Here is a 23,004-nt window from a genome sequence, read left to right as displayed (position 1 = left end):
TCGATAAAATGAAAGTTAGTCTGTTCTTAGACAAATTTAACATACTTGTTCTTTCTTGGCCATCGGTTTTAGTGTTTAAGACTTCATCACTATCGATTTAGCCCCAACAGTTGTATGCAAGCCTGCACCCAAACTACCGATATCAACATGGCCCTTTTCAAATTGTTAAATCTATTATTATAGTGCTAACTGCACTTCAAAACCCTTCACTCACCAGGGTTTTACACTGGTGTGTTAGGCCATTCAGTGATCTGCTCCTTTCCTACTTGTGCGTTTGTATCTTTCAGAGCAGTTATGATAGTAGGGTTTATACTCCAAAAGACATACATTTGCTTCCTGCTCCAACTGCCTTACTGTGGGTGACACAATGATAGCGCTTTTACAGAACCTCCTTTCCAAAAATGTATAAGCAGTGCACTGTTTTGGTCGTAACCCCAACATATAAAACTGCTTAAAAGAATCATACAATTTTTCAGACTAAAGTTTTTCCAGGTAGTCACCTTGAAAGGCCTTGGGGTGACGTAGCTGAATTTGCCCGACCACAGCTGCTTGATAAGCTCGGCGTAGACTCTGGCGATCTCCCCCTTCATGCCCAGCGGGTTGTCCTCATTCAGCTCCTCTGTGAACTTGTCTTTGAGGAAGTACTCCGTCAGTGGAGGGATATTGCTTAAACACTGAGGGGGCGCAAAAGCAGGAGAGGACAATAACCAGCAGAGGATGGATTTAGGCTCTTCACAAAATCTGCATTTCGAACTTCTAATGCTGTCACTTTTTAAAAAACTAAATTAAATATTACAAGAATTTAGAAAAATGAGTTGAGTGTTTGGCCACCACAATCCTTCAGAACCCCTTCAATACTCCTTGGCATGTATACATTAATATATAAATACATAAATTCTTCTAGACTCGGGAAGTTGGGGAAAAAAAATAGAGTAACTTTTCATACTTTCCTAGACTGTGTTGAATTCCCTGAAAGCATGCGGTTACCTGCACAGCAGAGTTCATGAAGCACGTGTTGCCCAGGTTGGAGAGTCCACAGAGGCCTGAGCGCTCGCTTTGCCTGCTCTGGTCCGAGTAGTCATAGCTGTTGCTGTAGGGGTGGTAGGACGGTAGACCATAGCTTGAATTCTTCACGCTGTGCAATAAACATACAAAATCACAAACAGACTGGTTATAAAGAGTTGGATAGCGTTTGCCAAAATTATACAAGCTAATAAAAAAAAAGGGTAACCATCTTATTGTACGAATATATGTAAAACTGTTACATCTATGTGGGAATATACTGTTTTAAAAACAGGATAAAGTTGTTAATACACTCAATACATTAAAAACACCACCAGGCAAATATACAGCTTCAATTTCCACTATTTCCTCTTCAACCAAAGACCAACCTACTATTCAAACCTATGAGCCCCCCTGAACAAGACTCTCAGGCCTCCTAGACAATCAGAGAGAGTTTAAAGCTAGGCATCCCCAACTGCAGCAATTAGCAGACCTCTGGGAGGGCTGCAAAGCAGTGTTGGTGGTTTCTGGCTCCCACTGGTCAAGGGAGACAGCTGTGATGGCGGTGGAGGCACTGGCCTCGCAGTTCAGCACACGGTGGTCCACCCTCCTGCTGTCAAGCTCCACCGCCTCAGGCCTCAGGCACCACCAGCAACACAGGAGCATGGCATCTCAGCCCCGCCCCGGCCCATGCCGGCCCGCATGTCAGCACAAAACTGAACAAACAGCAGCCTGGATGGAGTTCGGATGGGGTTCGGTTTGGGTCCGGCGCATGCAAAGCCTGTTTTTTAGAGGCCGGGGAAGGAAGGTCCAGCTCCAGTCTCCACTGTTGAGTCCTAATATTGACTCGGCTCAACCCAGTGCAGCTCCAGTAGCTTGTTTGGATATAGTCCGAAGCAAAGTTTAGACCTAAATTTGACTTCCAAGTCCAGCCAGGTCAACAATCAAACCACAGAATGCATTCACACACAAAAACACACACTCTTCCTATTTTTTAAAGCTAACTAAAGAGCTCCCCTCCTCTCTTCTCCACCCTTCTTCTTTTCCGAGCTTGACCGCCTGTCATCTTGTTATCCTCTTTGCTTCAGACCCCTTCCCACTGTCCTGTCCTGTGGTCTTCTGCTCCTCCCTCCGGCCTGCCTGCCTGCTGCTCTCTGCCGCTCTACGGCTACCAGCAGATATTTATAGCAGCATCGGCAGCAGCAAGGATGCTCAAGACTACTGCTACCGAAGCTAGAGGTGCACACACACACACAGAGAGAGAGAGAGAGAGAGAGAGAGAGAGAGAGAGAGAGAGAGAGAGAGAGAGAGAGAGAGAGAGAGAGAGAGAGAGAGAGAGAGAATAGCAGGGAGGGGCGGACAGTAGAGGGAGGTTGGGGGGGATGAGAGAAATAAGATGGGGATGGAGGGAGCAGCTGATCCACTGCATCCAGCTGAGGCTGCAGTATTCACGTCTGGCTCTCTTAGTATCTCTCTCTCTCTCTCTAACGCACATATACACACACACATTAACTCATGCACTTTTCTTACGCTCTTGCACACATTACATTACACACTAACACATAAATTGTGCTCTCATTCCTCCTCCCCCCCTCCCTGTTGAGTTACACCCCATGACATTGTTAGCACCCTTCAAACACACTTTGACACTCCCTCTTTCATCCTCTTTAATATGCCATGGCTGTCTGTATGAGAGCTTTTAAAGGGGAGGGTCTAAAAAAATAAACGAAAGAAAGGGCTAGTTTCATCACAGGGGCTGGTATGCGTGTGTGTGAAGGCAGGCGATGAGGGGAGCAGGAGCAGATGAAATGTATTCCTGAAGGTCACTTAGACTGCAGAACGTGTGCATCGCAATGAGCTCAGGGGAGAGGAGAGGTAAAGAGACCAAGAGACCCAAGGAGAGAGAAACTGCCTGCCAATATCAGGGGACAACGCCTCGTAAAACGATGAAACTTATGCTGTTACAGAGCATCGCTACTGAGGCTAAACCGACCAGGCCTAAAGCGCAAAATCAAAAAGGCGTGTTTTGTAATGCGGGAACGCTTCATATGAGAAAGAAGAGGGGCCCATGCATAATTCAGAGGAAACGACAGCTCTGGCACTCCAGTGAATCAGGGACAGGAGAGCTGCTGGAAGTAAAGATCCAATTTCCCCAAGTCACCCACTCTGTGCAGAGAAGGATGCCACTGCTATCAAACAATATAAAGCAGAGCTGTAACTCGATATTGTGTATACTTTCAAATTGAAGTACAGGGCAGTATTATATAGTGTACTGAAAAATAAGAGATATTCATTTTATTCAGTGAGTGTAGGAAGGACAGGCTCAGTTCTCTTTAACACCCTCCTTCTTTATCAATATTGATTTTTCAGGGTGGCCTAGCTTGTGGCTATTATTTCTACATTCCTCCAGTATCAAAAAAGACAATGCAGAGTGTTTATCTAAGACGCACAAACACGGACACACTCCAGCATGCAGTAAATCACACACGAGGTGAAAGGAGGGGACAGTAAAGTCTACTACACAGCGGAGGCGAAAGCTCCACCCACAGTCGAGCAGTGCTCTCTAGCAGAGGGCTGACAGAGCCTCTAGGGCCCAGTGCTTTAGCAACAAACCTTAATCTAGGCTACAGGGACATTATCAGGAAACAGAAACTGAAAGTTGAAAAGAAAGTGAGCTGTAATGCATTTTGTCATAGCAAGAAATCCAGACTGGTTGATATTTGAGATGTTTCTGTGATTTGACCATATACTTGCTTCAACTCTGCCTCGTATGTTAAGATGGTAAAGACTGGCAAAGCTTTAGAAAATGTAGCCTTGCGCCTGAGCTGCATGATTAATCATATACTGTGATATTCTTTTTTTTAATGATTAACAATGACTTTATTTGTTCTCCTGATGTGGTATATCAACTTCCATTACACACAGTTACAGAGCAAAATGACTCAGGGAGCCCAAAGTTGGAAAAGCGAGCTGAATGTGTCGTGAAACTAAAATGAGAGTAAAGATGGAGATGTGGGCAGTAAAATAAAAAAAAGTAAGAACCTAAAGGATCTGAAAACCGTTTGAACTACTAACAAAAGATGTTGTTTTTTGAGATAGCCAACAGTTGCAAAGAGTCTGTGCCAAGTATAGCCAAATAGTACAGTGCTGATCTTTTATCTTTTGAAACTTGTAATTACATACACAATAAGATCCAGGACTGTTTTTATCCAGTTTGAGTAACAGATCCATGAGTTTGAAGGCTTATCAAATGCCAACACGGGTTCACAAAACAGGATTTTGCAACTCTGGAAAGTTACTATGGCAACAATAAATTTATAATTCATTATAGCAGTTGCGAGGTAAACAGTAAAAATATGCCTTTCGTGTAACATAGTTATCTACCAGAAATGTGTGCTTACACATATTTGATTGGCCACCACTGCACCCTGTAGGAGGATGTTATGTTGAACCAGGTTAAGTTTATTTCCGGACGACTCTGCATTTCTTTGTGTTGAAAATGAGAGGGACTGTGTTTTTTCTCCCAGGGCTAAAGTCGGTCTGAACCCGGGTTTGAGAAGGACAGGGGGGCAGAGAAATCTTACATAGGTCAACTTTTTAATTTTTTTATTTAGCAATAAGCAAAGTAGAAAAATGGATCCGACTTAGGAAAATGCTTCTGAATTTAAATATGAAAACGATTGTATTCATTAAAGTAGATTATGGATATACCTTGGTGTTAAATCAGTGAACAAATGTGCACCAAGTGTGTCAGGCTTGTTACTCTGCCCCAAATACATTGCTTATATTTTATTATTCTAGTATTGTTTGTGATTGAATGTTGTACAAGACAGTAAGGGTGAAATCAAGACCTTGTAGCACACATTAGTGGGTAAAATAGTTATCACATTAACCATAATCATGCAGCCATAGCCAGCCAGAGCTATCAATTAGTAAGGTAGAAAATCAGATGCAAACTATCAACTAGCATAATTAAATGCTAAGTAAGGCACCCAGAGGCACGGGCAAGCCATTTATAGAGAGCACTGCTGTCTGGAGAAAATCCAAAAAAGATCAATCCCTCGTAAGCCCATTCCCCCTCCCTGCTATCAGCTTTTACAGCTGAATCTGCATCATCACAAGATAGCTTTAAGACCCAAACCACAGGCAGAGACAGACCTGTACAAAAACAAAGTTGGACAAACTTCATACTTGGATACTTCTAGCTGATCATTTAGCATGACTGAATAGGAATGAGTGCAAATTGAGCAGAAGAGAGCTGAGAAAAAAATCCAAATAGATGCAGGAATTTCTGCAGGAAGCCAATTCGATCAGAAATTCCAGCGAGGTTAATGTGAACGGTTTGTGCTGAGCAATACTCCAGACTCCATCTCTGTCTGTTGGCAAGCCAAACCCACCCCCTCAGCTATTCAACCCACTACTAAGCCTTACTTCCTGCTGTTGAAGCTGCTGTTATGATTGTTTGTGAGAGATGAAGGCGAGATCTTTGGCAAAGCAGAGAGATTGGAAGCACCAGATGACCTTCAAAAGATAAAGAATAGATCATGAGTTAGAGTAGAGAAAATAAGGAGCTGTTCCAGAAAGGTGTGCGAGTGTCAATCAAATAAAACTGAGATGAATTCAAACAAGTAGGAGGGATATGTGAGCAACAAAAGGTCAAGCAAAAGAGGTAGACTGTGGCAAAGTCCTAAAGAGAGGAATATTTTTGAAGATGATGAGGTGCTGTAGTGGCAGGGAAACTTAAAAAAAAGGTTACACAATAATAAATATAAATATGCAATTTCCAAAGAGGTGGCTATTGAAAGGCGTTTCAGACAGCTTTCCAGACAACAAATTCTGGTGCCACATCATATTACTTTTATTCCCCTTCAAACTGACCAAGTAAAAAAAAAAATCCTTAGCAATTCAATAATACACTGCCTATATGTAATCTTTTAGTAAATCAACAGTAGGGTTTGGATACAGCGTGGAAATTCTATTTCTGTGGTAACGTTTTCCTTTAGTCAACATAGAAATATAAGCCAGGTGATGTGCTGTTCACTCACTTGGGTGCCGTGGAGCCTCGGGGCCATGAGCCATCCTCACTCTTCTGCTCTATTACGAGAACCTGTGGGAGATGGCAGAGAGAAAATAGGGCTCCATCTGCTTACACTAGTTTAAAGACACCAAACGTGTAAGTATTTGCATCCCATACTGTGGTCTACTGAAATTGAAGATGCTTTCGGCACTCAGAGAAAAAACAAGCTGTGTTTAGTTGCATTCATCTTAAGTTGGATGAATTACTTTTGTTGTTTTTTTTCCCCCTTTCTTTTTTTACTACAATTAATAGGTTTTTCAGATATTCAGAACAAAAGTGGTATACTTTTTAAATAAATGGATACAAAGGAACAGATGTGTTTTTCCATTGATTTCTTAAAAGCAGTAGAACCAGCAACCTGTTACTGCTATTTCTAATGGGTGAAGACAGGGAGCTGGATGGATCTTTTCCAGCGTTTCACAAAGTGAGGATTTGTCCGAGGCTAAACAATACTCAAACAGCTGCTGGTGAACGGGACAGCCCCGCGATCTAAAGCCTGCTGGCTCATTGTGGCCAGGTGTCTAAATTAATCTAGGCTTGTGTAGAGACTGTGTCTGCTCTAGTCCACTGCCAGGTGGATGCCAGGATATGTGTGCACAGTTTAAGCAGCTTACAAAAAGCAGCCGATAAGCGTGGGTTTCGAAGTTGTGACCCTCTTATTACAGGACGGTCTTACCACATTGTGTTAACATAACTTCAGCTTGTTAGACACAGATATAAATAGATAGATATATAAATCTGATTCTGCTTTGCTGTTTTCCATCACCATAGATTTGAATTTTGTTGCATTTGTTGCTCGAACCACCCTGTGTCGAGGTTTTTTTGGTGCCTAACGTACTTGGTTATGCTCAGTGTTTACCCACAAGAGAAATTGGGTAGTTAGTAGACACAATGATGAAAATAAAAGGACAAGAGCACCATGTAAAGAGACTCAAACTTCTACAGAACATCAAAGAGGAAACTAGTCACAGTACCACGTACGGCCTTTAAATTATATCATGGAGAAATTAAGAAAGAATTGAGCACAAAAAAGAAAGTTATTCAAGAACGTGGCACTGAGATCAGATAGACTGCCCTCTGCAGGTCCCGATAACCTGTTTAATACAGATTCAAACAAAGCACAAAAATAGGGGTTTTCTGAAGATCCACTCTGCTGGCCTAAAAGGGCTCACTGGCAGAGAGCACAAATAAGGAAAAGCTATCTGAAAAACAATTGAAAATAGAGCATATTTCACTGAGCTCAGGAATAATAACTGTCTACATAGCAAGCCATATTTGGACAGCTCTGTGTCAGTTTGGTCAAATACGATTTTTCATTTCTTTTACTGACTCCTGGAAAAGAACCCTGCAGAGCTGTTCAAACTGTTACATAAGGGACACAAACTAGAAAAGTCCCTACCTGTCCTTGGTAGAGGCCGGCATCTTGAATGGTGCTGTCAGGTTTGTTGAGAGGCTCAAAGGTGTTGCTCATGTACCTGTTCCACAGCCTGGTCTCCTTCTCATCAGGGATGCTGAACAGCTTCCTCATCTCCTTCTCAATCATGTCTGCAGCAAAGCATGAATATTATCCACACAAAAAAGACTAACTATTGTTCGACCACAAAGGGGGAACTTTTGATTTATTACCCTTAAATAACTTAAGTGTGGTTATCAGTGGGGAAGAGTAAAATAACAATAGCAAATAAGATCTTTCATCATCAAAAGACCACATTTGTTCAGACATTACGCAATTATTAAAGTATAATTATTACTTGTGTGTGTGTGTGTGTGTGTGTGTGTGTGTGTGTGTGTGTGTGTGTGTGTGTGTGTGTGTGTGTGTGTGTGTGTGTGTGTGTGTGTGTGAGAAACAGTGAGCCTGTGCATGGCTAAGTCTACACATCCTCTGTAATTCATGAACAAAATCAAAATAGTTTTTGTTAATTCATGTTTTAAAAGTTGCCTTAATCAAACACAAGTGTAAATGTAAAGCAGAGGAAATCCAAGTACAAAATATGAAATATGACAAAATGCAAGTCAACTTGGAACTCCTGGGAGGCCAGTGTAAATAGACAGTTACTCCAGAGTGACTCAGGCCTACCTATTGTGTCAGCTTTACTGAAGCGTCTGGTGATCACATTGTCCATGTTGCTGTCTTCACAGAGCTTCAGCTCCGTCAGGTACACCTCCACCTTGCAGTGCTTCACAAACATACCCTGTTCCACCACCTGGGGGAAAAAAAAACCCACAGTGAAATTATTAACCGTCCACATTATCTGAATGAAACCATGATTAGTCAAATACATTGCATGTGTGCAGAACTCAATTCAAATAATATATCTCAAATATGTGAAGAAATTGTATTAACACGACATTCTTACTACGCAAAAGTGGCTCTAATGAGAAAGATGCATAACATACTAGTACTCCTCAGGATATTTTCAAATATTTTCAATGTTTTTTTATATATATTCATTTTGTACTATATCTGGGCTACATTAGCTAACTGCAGCAAGTAAAGGTGTAGGTCTTGAAAACTTCAGGCAGTAACAGGTACATGACAAGCCAAAATACAAGATAACAACTGCTGTGCTACTAAGAGTAATTAGTATGCTTGCTATCGTATGTAGTAATCAGCCCATGCTGATACAACTCAGGGTACAACTCTTACATTACCTCTCTCTAATTATTTGTTTGTGGTCTTAAACAATGAAAAGTGTCTGGTAAAGTTGTGGTTGTAACTAGCTTCTGTTTCTCATGGTTAACACAGTACAGTCTGCTGGCCTGGTTGCCACTCATCTGATAGGAGCAGAGTCAGAGTGCCTAAATTAGCAGCACCTCGTGGAAACAGCTGAGGGGTCCCAGTCTATTTATTACACACACACACACACACACACACACACACACACACACACACACACACACACACACACACACACCCCTGAGAACTGCAGTAGTCATACACACGGCTCAGATTCTCCCCCAACCCCTTCCCTATCCATACCCCGATACCCCGGTAGGCCCATCCTACCCCTCAACACAATACCCATGTGTTTGTAAACTCAGCACAAAAGCCTAACTCATCGCCAAACTCTGGCAGAATTTCTCAAACCAGAGCCGAGCCAAAACCATTTACCCCACCCACCCCCTCCCCCCATACTGGTTATGCCTCTCGCACTCCTCTCAGAAGCTTTTGCGCTGCTTCTCTCAGTGTGACCTCAGCCGGCATTCCTCCACTTCAAAAAACAAGGACACGCAGAAACACTCCGCCGGTGTTGGCATATCACACCAGAAGAGGACAACGGAAGGAAACGTAGCGCCAAACCTGTGACTACAATCCTCCTAAATCCTTGTTAACGCTTGTGTCCCCCCTGCACCTCAGGATGACAACCCCTCAAAAGAAACAAAGAGTTTAAAAGAAGAGGAAAACTAATAATGAACCTCCTGCATGTTGTGTCTCGCAGATCGCTCCATGTAGCTTTTCAGTCATCCAGAACGTTGCCTGAAAATAGAAACCTCGCGGCCACCCGATACGTCCCACGACATACATGGCAAAATGGGAGGGTCAATGCAAGGGGGGAGAAAGAACGAGAGAGAGAATGATAGAGATGTAGGGGTAAGAGGAACCTCTTCTAGCAGCCATGATGCCATGACTAGCGCGATTTGAAGTGGGGATTTGATACCGTAGGTCCTGTTAAGTTGTAGGCGCCATCATTAAATATTCCACTGACTAATCAACTGTAACCACAAACACATCCATTCCATTGTTTGTTTCACTCTACACTACAGTACCAACATGTTTGTGAAAGTATTTATCATCCCTAAAATAAATAATTGCAGTTCATGACAGAAATGAATGAAAAGCTGAAGGAAATGAATGAAAAACACCATAATTGTTGCTTCCTTTTTTCAGCTCCTATGCACAGTTTATTTTTTGCACATCTAACTGGCCAATCAACGCAACCAATAAACACAACAACATTTTGTGCCAGACTTTTGCTTTTTGTTGAAAATGTATAATGAGCAGCAGTGGAGCCCTGTCAATATAGTCATGAAGAACTATAGTTCTCTAATATCATGTGGCTGTCTTTTACTATTCTATGTTAACTATGTTACAGAACTCAACTTTCTATTACAATTGGGCTGCACTCCTGATATCCCGATCTCTAATGGCCATAAGCTTACATTTCTCTGTTTAAACCCAACACAAACCATACTATACACCATAGCTACTAACCACAACCATTAAACTGCAACACAGAAAACCACCGTTGCTGGTTTTTCATTGACCTACTGGTTCTATTCTCAATGCAGTGAGCGGAACATTTTCAACCTCGAAATCCATTCATAGTCTTATGCTGAAGACGGAACCCTTACCTTGCGTGCAATTGGCTCCTGATTCTCTGTCAATCCATACCAGCTGACGAGCTTATTCCAGCCATCTGTGGGGACCAGGATGTAGTCAAGCTCATCGATGAGGTGCTCCTTGATGGCCAGCACATCCCCATCTAGAGGTAAGGAGGGGATGCGAGAAAGGTTGAGAAACAAGCAAGCAGACAGAGGGAGGAAAAGCACATTGTGGGACAGCACTTACAACAGTGACCCTGCAGTGACTGTCTCACACGACACAAAACACACAAAGAAAAAGGTATGCTGGAGAGCTTTCTATGAACCCCCCAAAAAGGCTAGTCTATGGGGTCTGTCAACAATGTTGTTTTTGTTCCCTTTTCCTCTGAACTCTTTGTTACTACTTCCAGAATGATAAGGCTATCCTGAACACAGGGGTCCATATGTGCCACATAGTATTTACAATATATTCCTAATGGTGATGTCTTACCTCTGAGAAGACCCGAGTTATCAACTGGTCCTGGGTAGACATTCTGGTCACCCATCTGGTATTTGTCCCAACTGTCATATCCCACATATTTCTTCCACTGTTTGAACCAGTGACTGTCCACCAGGTACCTGTAGAGAGGGCAAGCAGTATTATAATTTCAGATCTGATAAAGCAAGATGAGACACTGCGAATCAGTCTAGATTGTTTAAGGGTCATGCTACAAGCTTTACGGTGTAAACCAGAGCTTTATTTCTTTTTTACACGTTAAATGGTGGCAATAGGAATACTTCGGCAGGTGAAGGCTACCTTGCTGTCAGTGCTCTCAACAAATCTGACACTGAGAGGCTAAAATAACACAAATTGATAGTTGTAATAGTAGCACTATGGACACCGACTTGAGTTCAAGTTGCTGCATGCTTGGCCAGCTGGCTCTGATTTTGACAGGTGTTTCTTTTTCGACTCCGCCCTACCGAAGTCGACGGATGAACCCACTGTGACTGGCAAACCACTTAACGTTAGTGCTGTAGACTAGCCAATTAGCTATTAGCCTGCTAACTAGATCAGATAAATGCAACATCACTGAGTTCGTGTCATCAAATAAATAGGGAGATGTTAATTTGGAAGTAGCGTATATAACCATCATAATATATTAGTAACGTTCAAATGTATGTGGGGTCTATCGTTCTTCGTAAACAGCGTTAGCTCAAGCACCGCTAGCCTGTCAAGCTGACACACATGAAGCTGACAGGCTCCCGTTAGCTAGCTAGCTCGAAGCTAACTGTCAACACGGCCCGTCACCTCGGCTTTCTTATCCTTCGTGGCGTTGACAGCCTCTGCAGAGCCAGCCGAAGGCCACGCGGTATCTTTGAAAAAGGTTCAGCTCAAGTCTTACCATGTGTCTCCCTTTTTTAGCTGTGTTTTCAACAGTGCCGCGACCTCTCCTCTCTGGGTATCCAGATCCGCCGCACCTCCTTCCGCCATCTTTCCTCAGACATCACCCGCTGCATGGTGGGAAAGTGCGGGGCGTCACCGAGGCACGTAGAGAGTGACGTTGCAGTTTTAGCCAATCATCAGCTCACCGACAGTACAGTAAAAGCATGACACCCAGTGGTAAAATTATTCTAGAAAAATACTCAAAAACTGCTCCATCATTGTGGTTTCTTTATGTCTAAGAAACTGTAACCTTCTAAAAAAACAAACAGTCTTTAACAACTTCACACCTCTTTGTCCAGCCAAGGGCATTATATCATTTGATAATCATAAAGAAAAAAAAGAACTGTATTCATTTATTTATTTTATGCTAAAACTGTCCCGTTATCTTACCTGATTTTCCTGATCAGAAATTATACAGTCTTTCCTATTGTGAAACAGTATGGGAAACAGCGCTGATAGCACCTAGGCACATAGGCGTAATTTCCGGGGGGGGATGGGGTGGTTACAACCCCCCCAATAATCAAAACTGGCCAGTGCAAAATGATTCAAGATAACATGAATTTTTGCATGTTTATTTAAAAACATACTTACAAGTTTCTTTGTACAGTCGCATAATGTTACAGTTCAAAATATGAAACTACGTTTGTACACTGCATATGTCATGTTAGTTCTACGGCTTTTGCAGTGCCACAGTATTATAACTTTCACTGACATTATATCCTTTCACTACAAGGTATATTCATGTGAAACACAACATTTTATTTCATTTCTTGTCAATACAAAAGAAAAACTTTCCCCAATCAGTTTATGATAATACAATATATGATACAAATGTGGCGAAGTAGCCATGAAGTGACATCAGATACACATGACACTTTAGTTTAAAAAGTAACTTACATGTAGCGGTAACAAATGGTTAACCTGTTCCATTACTGATTTTGCTGTCTTAGTGTTACATTTGCACAAACGTCATCCTTATTATGCAAACTATAAGATTCATTATTAAACTTTTAGTGTAAACTGTGTGTCAGTCTCTACAATTACCACCCTTGAATGAGATAAAAAAAAAAAAAAACAACAAGGCTGACTCGTAGATTTCAGCTGACCTTGAATCACTTCATTTACATCATCTGTGAAATGCAGAGCTGAACAGCATATGACAATGTCAGATTAAGTAGAGTAAATGACTTGTATCCCTGAAAAAAAATATCTTTGTTCCCTCTAAAGCTTCTAAGTAATCCAATAGATGACTTTTTATTTTCTTTATCCTTCTTTTATCACGTTGCTGCCATCCCTGAAATTTACAGGCACTGCCAAACCCAACATACTGTAGTCCTATTATCTCCTGAGTCCTCCCATATTCTGTTATGCATTTAAGTAGACATTGTGACATTTTGTTGTATCTTTCCCTGCAGTGATCTTTGGGATGAAGGCAATGGTGCAGCGAGTCAAGGATAGAAAACCCACGTCTTTCCCATCACCACTGGGGCCTCATAAGTTGGAGTCTGTCTCTAAGACAGGTAAGTAGCCATTTCTAGCCATGGTAATGTCTCCCTCAGGAGCAAAGATGGCCAGTAACCTTTCCTGCTCCCTCTTGGTTTTGGGTAAGGTGTCAGATGGTGTGATAAGCAACTGGATGCGCTGTAGAGAGATAAACCAGGGTTAATGGGCTCCAGTCTTGACCATCTTTATTGAATATATTCCACAATGGGATACGTTCAAGTCAAATCCAGATTCCAGGGGTTGGGGTGGACAAGTTCACAGAAAGTCTGTCTTAAAGGTCCCATTTTGTGCTCATTCTCAGGTTCCTATTTGTATTTTGGGTTTCTACTAGAACATGATTACATGCTTTAATGTAAAAAGAAAACACATTATTTTTCTCATGCTGTCGGTCTGAATATACCTGTATTCACCCTCTGTCTAAAAGGCTCCATTTTTGCACCTGTCTCTTTAAGCCCCCCTTCTGAAAAAGAGTCTCTGCACCGTAATTGCAGCCGGGGAATGACTGTAACGGCACTATAGTGGCACTTTTTACCTATATATAGTGAATTTCAATTGACCTGCTATATAATCAAAAAAGTCTTACTTGTTACAATATGGGACCTTCAAGACCAAAACTAGCACACAAATCCTTTAATTTCAGACACTGAGTTAAAAAAAACTGAACACGTCATCCAGCTCCTACCTTACTTTAGAACTTGAAACAGCTCTATAAAGATCAAAACTTACCTCTCTGAAAGTCCCTTGGGTGGTGCTGATCTTGTACACCATCCAAAGTGGAATACAGACCATGGAGGAAAGAGCTAGTAGCCAGCCAATGACATAGCCCCACCACGGGTACACATACTCATTGTTGTACTTTAGAGGGGTATATTTGATGAGAGAGAAGGCAAAGGTACCCTGGAGAGACAATTAGACAAGCATTACTATTGGTGAAGAACAAACGTCTGATTTGTTTTGATTTCTGCAAGAGGAGAGGAGGTCTCAGTGTCTGTCAGCCTTTGTCATTTTTAGGAGTCCTTGATACTACTTAATTAGTTTGTTGATACTCACAATGCATGTGGCTGGGGTGAAAAACAACCAACAGTACTTGATGTAAGGTCCTGGGCGGTAGCCGATCATGTCCTCAATGTTATCATAAAAGCGATCTGCACCTGGAGAAACACAGTCAAGACATTTCAATCCACGTTGCGCCTTTAAACAGGACAAATAATCCACAGTATGTTAATTTAGTCACTGGAAAAACTCATGAAACATATTTCTCCATTTTCACCAGTGAAATGAAGCCTTTTATGTTTGAGGACAGCTTACCATAGACCCATGCAATGCAGACAGTCTCAAAGATGGACATGAAGAGAAGACACATGCCACTGGCTGCGTAGTAATCAAAGAGCTGGAAAACATACATGCCTCCCTACAAAGAGAGAGATATAAAGCACTAAGTCAAAGTTACAATTGGAAAACTTACCTGACACAGTACAATACATTTGTTTTAGGACAAAACATATCCGAAATGATTTTAATTCTAAAATAGTAGAAAACAAGTTAATGTTAAGTTTATTTAACGCTCCTCATGTTAAAACATCTACCCGCAACCACACACGAACCAAACAAAATGGCTCCAACAGAAATATAAAAGATAAAATTGCTTTGGTGACCATTCTACAAATATCCTATAGACTTAATATTCTAACTAACATTTTTTTGTGACTTTGACTACTTGACAAGCTTCAAAAGTTTACTGTTGATAACACAGTTAACTCAGTGGTCACGTATGTCGTCCATGGATAACTAAATGGCAAACTGGAATGTCAGTGTTGTCATCATTATTATTACATTGTCACCACAGACTTACTGGAGACATTGGTGAGGACAGTTGATAACTCAAAGCATGGGCGAAGTACGTCACGACAGTGTCAGGGAGTCAAATAAAGCACCAATACAGCTGCATGTGTTTTTTTAATAAAAATGTATAGCAGCGTCTAGATTGCCTTTTTCAGATAATAAAAAATATAAAGATAAACCTACTCTTTTATTGTTAATATTTAAAGATCGGATCCCAAGTGGACAGCTCTAAGTAAGTACAGGTGTGAATGCACCCAGGACGCATTGAGGACGCGTTGAGATCCGATCACACGTGTCAACCAGGTTGTACTCTGTAAGAGTTAAGTTCAGCAGAACAAGGCATCCTGTCCTGGATTATCCCTAAAACAACAATCAAGTGCAACCCACCAGCATCAACTTGATTTGAAGTGTATCTGTGTGTGAAACTATTTTCAGTGATGTTAAATGATTATCTTAATGCAGGCATTTTTACCTTGCTAGGAAATATGTAATAAGGGAAAACACCTTAAGCTTTAAAAAGTAAAAATTCAAAGACACTGAATGTACAAAATATTGTGACCTTTAGTATAAAAACTGTTACTGCCCCTATATCAACATATCAGTCAAAAACATCTTTATGCTTGCCGATGTTTGTTTGTCTGTGTGCATGCACCCCCCTACCTCCATCAGCATGATGAGGCCCATGAAGAAGGAGAAGAAGACCACACCTAACAGGAAGAGCTCCCTGCGGTTTTTGCGTCTGAACACAGCAGGGTACATGTCGACTATCGCAGTCACAAGGCTCTCGACACACACAAACTGACGGGAAGGAGGTCAGAGGGGTGAGGAATAAAGGGGGAGAGAGGTGAGCACAGGACAATGAATAAAACTCTGTTTGTTTGTCGGCTATAATGAAGGAAAGACTTGCCCTTCTGGCTCAGTTAACACAAACTACATTTCCAAGCCACCAGTGGTGGAGGAAGTATTCAGATCCTTTACTTAAGCAAAAAATACTAATACACCACTGTAAAGATACTTTGTTACAAGTAAAAATCCTGCATTAAAAAATGTTAATGACGTGAAAGTATATAAGTACAATCAGGAACATTTACTTAAAGTATAAAAAGTAAAAATAAACTCAATGCAGAAAAATGGGTAATCAATCAAAATAACTTAAAAAAAGGAGCAAATCTTCATATTTGAGAAGCTGGAACCATGAAAAATGACTTAAACGATAGATCAAAATAGTTGCCGCTTAATGTTCTGTCAATTGATCAATAGATTAATTGTTTTAGCTGCACTTGTACACTTGCATATGTTTTGTGTGCAAAAATCTTAATTTGTAAAGTAACTAGTAACTAAAGCTCTCAGATAAATGTAACGGAGTAAAAAAGTACAATGTTTCCCTGTGAAGTGTAGTGGAGTATAAGTAGAAAATGTTCCTCACATTTGTACTTAAGTACAGTGCTTACTTTAAGTGACTATATGCAACTTTCAGTTTGTGTTCATTGTAACGGCCGCTTTGGACAAAAGTGACAGTGTTTTTACCACACCTGCTGTCAAAAGGTCTTTTCTTTACGGTGCTGTATTGCCCACTGTATATTACAGAGTTAGCGTTACCTGGAGGTCATATAGTCGCGATGAATATTTTGATCGGACAGAAAATCAATCATTTACAATAAGAGAATACGTCGCAGATGCATCGTTGCATTTCAAGTGTTGCATACGGTAACTTAGCCTACTTTGGATGTATCGTGAGCTAAACTGCATACTCACTAACACAGGCTTTTCTGGTGTTCAGCCGAAATCTGTGACCCGTCAGAATGTGTGCTCTGTAGCGTAAATCATTCTGTGACTTTGCGGGAAAAATCCAACCCGGGCAGAGGTATTAATAAAAACGATAAAAAAAAATAGCGTTCTTTTCTCTGTTAGTCTCAGTTGCTGTTACAGGTAATTTATGATCATCAGATGGAACATTACACAGTTTCAGAAATGTGTAAAAGTTACATATAGTCACTTTAAAATACTTAGTTACATTTCACCACTGCGAGCCACACAAGAGCAAAAGAAATCTATCAGAAAAGTCTTCAAAAGGGAGTTTTAAATGATTATGAAATGTGTGTTGTTTCTCAAGATAAAATCAAACCACACCGTATTTGTTGAGTAATCAGTGTCATTGGAAAAACAAAAGTGTTCATTAACTTGAGGAACCAACCTGGCTGTCAAGCCCCAGAAAAACAATCATGATGAAGAAGAGGGCGGCCCACAGAGGAGAGAAAGGCATCATGCTCACAGCTCGGGGGTAAGCTATGAAGGCCAGGCCAGGACCTGCAGACACGAGTAAAAACAACGTAAACTGGAGGATATATGAACAGATAATTTTTGCTATTCTATTGCTATTCATTTTTCTTGAAGCCTCGGATACAGTTGATAAAGAGCCTCACCAGATTCTGCCACCTCTGAGATGGGAACATTCTGTTCAAATGACATGAAACCCAGGATGGAGAAGATTGCAAAGCCTGCCACAAAACTGGTGCCACTGTTCAGAAAGCACAATGCCAAGCAATCTCTGCAACAGACAGCAAATATTTCAGCATCTTTTTCCAGCATCATTGAGCTCCAGTCCAGATTCAAACAGGTGATCACATGAATCACAGCTGATGATGAAGTTGATGTTAATGATGACAACATATCACGCACCAATTTTTTGTTTCAAAATCAGACTTTTTTCCACATTGAACCATGGAAACATGTATGTATGTAAAAACATAACACAAGTAGCATATAGACACAGGGAAAAGTGCATAGACGCACATTAAAACACATTAGCATTTAAGCACAGACAGAAGCACAAAGCACATACAGAAACACTACTATAGCTCTCTATTTTCTGTGCGTGCTGAAAAAAATCCGGTGTTAATACACAGCCCTGGCTGTGTAAATAGAACACAAACAAAGGAGTGCACGAGCCACAAAACACTATTCCAGCCAATTGGCAACAGGCAGCGCCGGTTGATGGTAGTAGGGGAGGAGGGGAGGCAGCATGTGGGTATGCTGGCCAGCCCAAGTCAACAATCTTTGCACAGAATTGCTTACTGCACCTTTAACAGTTTACATACCTGTAACAGTTATTGTTGTATTTGTTATAGCTTCCCAGAGCAGTCAGCGACCCTAAACAGATGGCATAGGAGAAGAAGATCTGGGTGCCAGCATCCATCCACACCTTACACAAAAGACAAATTAAAAGAATAATAATAAACCACTGAAACTAAAATGATGCTAAATTATATGTAGACACACATACAGTGCTTAGGTTGATGTATATGTAGTGTTTACATAATCCACAGGAATTCATGTACACATTCATTATAATTGACTAAAGTAGTTGCACAATAGTAAGCTGTTAAAAGTCTGTTATTGGTCTGAACATTGTTTAACGGACCAAGCTTTTATACATATAAAGAGTGCAGGATCTGTAACGGCAGTCAAAAGTCATCCCTTATCAGATTCAGAAAAGGACAAAATGATAAGCCAGCAATATTCAGGAGATAGAGAGAAGGAAACTGCAAATTGAATTATTAGTTTGGTGTGTTAACTCTAGTTTGTTTGGTTTATTTTTGTGGCAAACTAGTGTACGACTAACCCAGAATGAGATGGCACAACAATAACAGACAAGAGAGACACATGAAATGGGGGGGGGACCCTGGTTAGCTGACTGTCTGCGGCTCAGTCCTGGTAGAGCTCGTGTTTACAGTCCCAGTGGTGTCCTGACCCTGCATTCAATCCTCTACCATGGAGAGCAGATGGACCCAGCAGAAACTAGGCTCCCCAGCAGAGAACCATGGGGTACCTGCACCTGGTGTGCCCTCGCACACAGGGGTCACTACATCTTTTAATGGCCCTCATAGGAAGATTTGTGGTTTTGTGTAATGGATGTGGATCTGCATTTTGGCTTTCATTTTAAGATGACATTGTGGTACCTGTGGGTCTGCCAGTCGTCCCAGGTCTGGATAAAGGTAGAACTGGATTCCGATCCCAGCTCCAGGCAGCGTGAGCCCTCTGACCAACAGCACAATTAGCATCAGATAGGGGAAGGTCGCAGTGAAGTAGACCACCTATATAGACACATACACACATATAGCAATGTTTAATATGTAAACAAATAAAGAAACATGCCTAATTGAAAAAAATAAATACCAGATGTCATCCTGAAAGTGCCCTCGAGCTGTCTTTGGTGCAAAAGAAAAAATCATAAATAAAAAGGGTCAGCAGGTCACCCACCTTTCCTGTGGATTTCACCCCCTTCCAGATGCAGAAGTAGCACATGACCCAGGCGATGAACAGACACAGGGCCAGGTCCCAGTTCAAAGAGCCCATGTGGTCAAGGCCTGGGGAAATCCTTAGTGCTCTTCTCCTGCAGAGACAGGGAAAGAAACATACATCATTGTCATTTTCACAACAGTAACGTATCACCAAGAGGAGGTTAGGCAGTCTGAAAACTCACTCCCAGAACTCGATGATAGGAGAGGTGGCATTTAGGTGCATCGTTTGGTTGATTGAGGTGTTTCTCCTCTGAAACTCCATGCAGTTTTCTGGGGGGGAGGAGGAGCAAAATGTAGAAATTCTTAAACATATAAAACCATTGGTGGAACATCTTGTGTATTTTGAAGTGCATTTGTTACCTGTGTTCCATGTGTTGTTACAGGACGACCAGGCCAGGTCCGAGGAGAAGGAGAAGTACAGGTAGAAAATCCCCCAGGCCAGAACAATGATGTAGTAGAAGTTCAACAGAGTCACTATCACCTGGGTGCCATAGCCAAGACCTGCAGAATAATCAATTAAAAATAATCAGTAACACATTTTGAATTTAGAAGATATTGAAGAATTAGCTTAAAGGAATATTCCACCGAAAATAACATCTTCCCTGTCTCAGTGAGCAGTTTTTAATTTTTTTTAACCATGGCATGGCTTCATAACATTTGCCTAAATGCTGCATGCTTTGCCAGGATCCCACAGTGGCTTCGCTCTCCATGGTGATACACCTGTCCTACCTACCTTCAAACAGGGGACTGATTTTTCTCCAGCAGGTAATGCCTCCCTCGCTGGTGTACTGGCCCAGGGCTGTCTCCAGGAAGAAGACGGGAACACCACAGGTGAACAGGAAGATCATGTAGGGGATGAGGAACGCACCTGAGTTGAAAAAGAGCAAAGGATTTAGGGTTAAAGCTTGTAATAATAATAATAACTTTTATTTATATAGCGCCTTTCATGAAACCCAAGGACACTTTACAGAATGACTGTGGCTAAGCTAAAGGAGACTGTAGGCTGTGGTAAACAGGTGGTATTTCAGGAGGTTTTTTTGGGATGGGGCTGCAACACTAAAGGCTCTGTCTCCACAGGTACAGAGTCTGGTGTGAGGAATGGAGAGCAAGCCAGTGTCTGAGGACCGCATGTTTCGGGGTGGATGTATTGTACCTATACTTTCTGTTGGTGTTACTGTGTTTTAGAGGCCAGGTGATGCCACAGAAAAGTGCAGAAAATTGTCGACTATCTTTGTCCAGACGTAGTCTCGGTCACTGGTACTGCATGTTGAGTAACATATTAAGAGTTTCTAATCCACCCGTGGCACGTCTTTGGACTTTGTGGGAAATCAGAGCATCTGGAGGACATGGGATGGGTAAACTCTTAACACAACCCAGGGCCTCCTTGCACTGCTACATATGTGGACCCAAATACAGACCGTAGCTCCAATAGTTACAGTCAATCTGCTCAAATATGGCCAAATGGTCCTAAAGTCCAAGTTGAGTCCCCTATGTCCTATCCTGCAGAAAGATGCAAATCTTAAAGAAACCACAAGATACAAGATAACATAATAATGATTCATGGAGAAAGTCTCTCCCTTTACTCTCTCTCTTCCGTTCTTGGATTACCTATTACTAATAACATATTACCTATTACATGTTGCTTATGTTTCCTGTCTCTAACTTCATGTGCTGCCACTGTTGGCACCAGATTGCCTTTTAATTATTCAGATTTCAACCAGATGAACCTGGTTTGGACAATCCTAAAATACAAGTAAGTAAGGTCAAGTGTAGATGATGTAGTATTTCATGTACAAGAATTAATGAGTATATGAAAGAAAACATGCCTTAAACAAACTACAAACTAAATTGATCTTAAGTTTTATTAAAACTCTTAATGAGAACAAGCACTAAAAGGCATGACGTACTGCAAGAAGACATTAAAAAGGTACTAAAAAATAAAGTTTCTTTAATGCTCTTTTTCTTTAGATGTAGACCTGAGCCACTGCCACTCTCTTTCGGGATTTTGTGTTGATGTCCCGTCGGGTGGCCGAGGATGTTTGGTGTGCTCAGATTTCCGTCTCTCTGCAGGGACAGCTGCTGTGAGCAAGGAGCAACAACAGCTGCCTGACCCCGCTCGGCCCTGAACCCTGATCCTGCCACCCCATGGAGGGAGAAAGAGCAGCATCCAATTTAGCACCTACACAAGCATGCCCAAAAGCAAACAGGGTCTGATTTGGTGAATTGTGAGTCTTTGAATATATCTGTTTTTACTTCTTTCACCTGAGCTCAAGTGACTCTAAGATTGAATTTTACTTCTGAAACAAGTACTCAGGTGCTCTGTAATGCCATATATGTGGATTTTGCACATATTTACTCTGAGTTCACTTTAATGTCAACTGTCATGACATGTCTACTCATTTAGTGCATGTGCAAAAAAATAACTCCATGGTTGACTGTAAAAGTGCACTAGAGTAGTATTGAACTTTTTAAGCATGAGCCTGACAGAAAGTATTTAAACTCCATATGCATATATTTTGGTGTTCATTTATAAAGTCATAGAAATCTGCAGAAGAAACTAAGGGACATACATTAACTCCTTCCTCCATCCACACAGCTCCTCTTCCACTCACCTCCTCCATTTTTGTAGCAGAGGTACGGGAAGCGCCACATGTTGCCCAGGCCGATGATGGAGCCGGCGACTGACAGAATAAACTCTATCTTGTTGCTCCACTGGCCCCGTTCCTCCATCTTCTCCTCCAAAGAGGGCGTCTGGTCCTTGGCTTGGCTGATGCCATTGGGGAGGCCCGCTCTGGCAGCGTCGTCTACAAAAAAGACAGAGAAGATGAGGATTGCAGCAGGTTAGAGAGGCTCGTTGGTGTTGAGTTAGAGTTGTTTTCCCTGTATGTAGTAACAGTCAAGATGCCCTAAACCAAGGCACCAAAGACACCAAACTGTTCCAGCTGCAGAGTGGGCAACAGTGGAATAATATAGTTTTACAATGCACCAATAACATCTGAATGTGTAAAATTGTATGTGTTAAGCATGGTATTTAAAGAAAAGGAACATGCATGCTACGTCTTCTCTTACAAACAAGAGGTTTACTCGCACAAATAAAAGAATACATTAGAGCTTTGTATCCGTTATGAATTGTATCCATTTCAATCAAGTGCAATGTAATTCTTATCCATACCATAAACAAAAATACAGTATTTAAATCAGTAAACAAAATTAGTTTAAATCAATCTAAATTGCACTGTAAATCTCCAGATAATCAATTAGAAAAATGACCAATCCCCTTATAGCTTACCTTTCATTGCCATGTCACCTGATCTTGTGTGTATAACTCTCGTCTCAAGGCTGAAGCATTCTCTAGAGGTTTATGTATAAATGCTCAAGTTTTAGGATTTTAACAGGACGGGAGTGAGGGACGGGGGGGTTGTCATGCTACACTTAGGCCAGCCTCTTTCTTTCTTTCTTTCCTTCCCTTTGCCTGCCCCTTTCAGAGCAAAGTACATCACCTACCATGACTCCATGCTTAAAATAAGGTGCAA

General features: G+C 41.4%; 2 protein-coding genes across 7 annotated transcripts in view; both read right to left on the bottom strand.

Annotated features, from left to right (window-relative positions):
- Positions 1-11,912, bottom strand: part of LOC116039764 (ubiquitin carboxyl-terminal hydrolase 15) — a 21,253-nt gene extending 9,341 nt beyond the window's left edge. The window contains exons 1-10 of one of the 5 annotated variants that reach the window (XR_004896033.1): positions 11,785-11,912; positions 10,893-11,020; positions 10,433-10,563; positions 8,157-8,283; positions 7,479-7,624; positions 6,048-6,109; positions 5,434-5,523; positions 988-1,135; positions 501-674; positions 215-353 (exon numbers count right to left, since the gene is read on the bottom strand). Coding sequence is in view for 4 of the 5 variants with exons in the window: in XM_031284771.2 (XP_031140631.1) it covers positions 501-674; positions 988-1,135; positions 5,434-5,523; positions 6,048-6,109; positions 7,479-7,624; positions 8,157-8,283; positions 10,433-10,563; positions 10,893-11,020; positions 11,785-11,873 (1,095 nt within the window). In the remaining variant the exon portion in view is untranslated. Of the gene's footprint in view, positions 1-214; positions 354-500; positions 675-987; positions 1,136-1,495; positions 4,148-5,433; positions 5,524-6,047; positions 6,110-7,478; positions 7,625-8,156; positions 8,284-9,496; positions 9,594-10,432; positions 10,564-10,892; positions 11,021-11,784 lie in introns of those variants that run through there. The other 4 variants (XM_031284771.2, XM_031284772.2, XM_031284773.2 and 1 more) reach the window with 4 other exon arrangements.
- LOC116039766 (sodium- and chloride-dependent GABA transporter 2-like) lies at positions 10,375-23,004 on the bottom strand. Of its 2 annotated transcripts, XM_031284780.2 has the most exons (16): positions 22,761-23,004; positions 22,084-22,275; positions 20,205-20,339; positions 19,832-19,972; positions 19,654-19,741; positions 19,431-19,563; positions 19,130-19,264; positions 18,269-18,372; positions 17,594-17,718; positions 17,365-17,477; positions 15,831-15,968; positions 14,637-14,739; positions 14,379-14,479; positions 14,055-14,225; positions 12,902-13,466; positions 10,375-10,388 (listed from the first exon to the last, which is right to left on the bottom strand). In XM_031284780.2, the coding sequence occupies exons 1-15, from the start codon at positions 22,771-22,773 to the stop codon at positions 13,317-13,319; spliced, it is 1,842 nt and encodes a 613-aa protein (XP_031140640.1). In that variant the 5' UTR covers positions 22,774-23,004; the 3' UTR covers positions 10,375-10,388; positions 12,902-13,316. The 2 variants fall into 2 exon arrangements, with proteins under 2 accessions (XP_031140640.1, XP_031140639.1); XM_031284779.2 differs by having other exon boundaries at positions 19,654-19,972.

Source organism: Sander lucioperca, chromosome 20 (genome assembly GCF_008315115.2).
Source record: "Sander lucioperca isolate FBNREF2018 chromosome 20, SLUC_FBN_1.2, whole genome shotgun sequence".
NCBI classification, from domain to species: domain Eukaryota; kingdom Metazoa; phylum Chordata; class Actinopteri; order Perciformes; family Percidae; genus Sander; species Sander lucioperca.
Note: the sequence above shows the minus strand (reverse complement) of the source record. Positions and strands in the feature narration are given on the sequence as shown.

Bases quoted from the DNA above. Each gene is read 5' to 3' on its own strand.
- LOC116039766 (XM_031284779.2), bottom strand. The intron at 19,265-19,430 runs GTGGGTGACCTG...GTGTCTATATAG, and splicing joins GGGTGAAATCCACAGGAAAG to GTGGTCTACTTCACTGCGAC. The intron at 18,373-19,129 runs GTACCACAATGT...CTTTTGTGTAAG, and splicing joins GACGACTGGCAGACCCACAG to GTGTGGATGGATGCTGGCAC.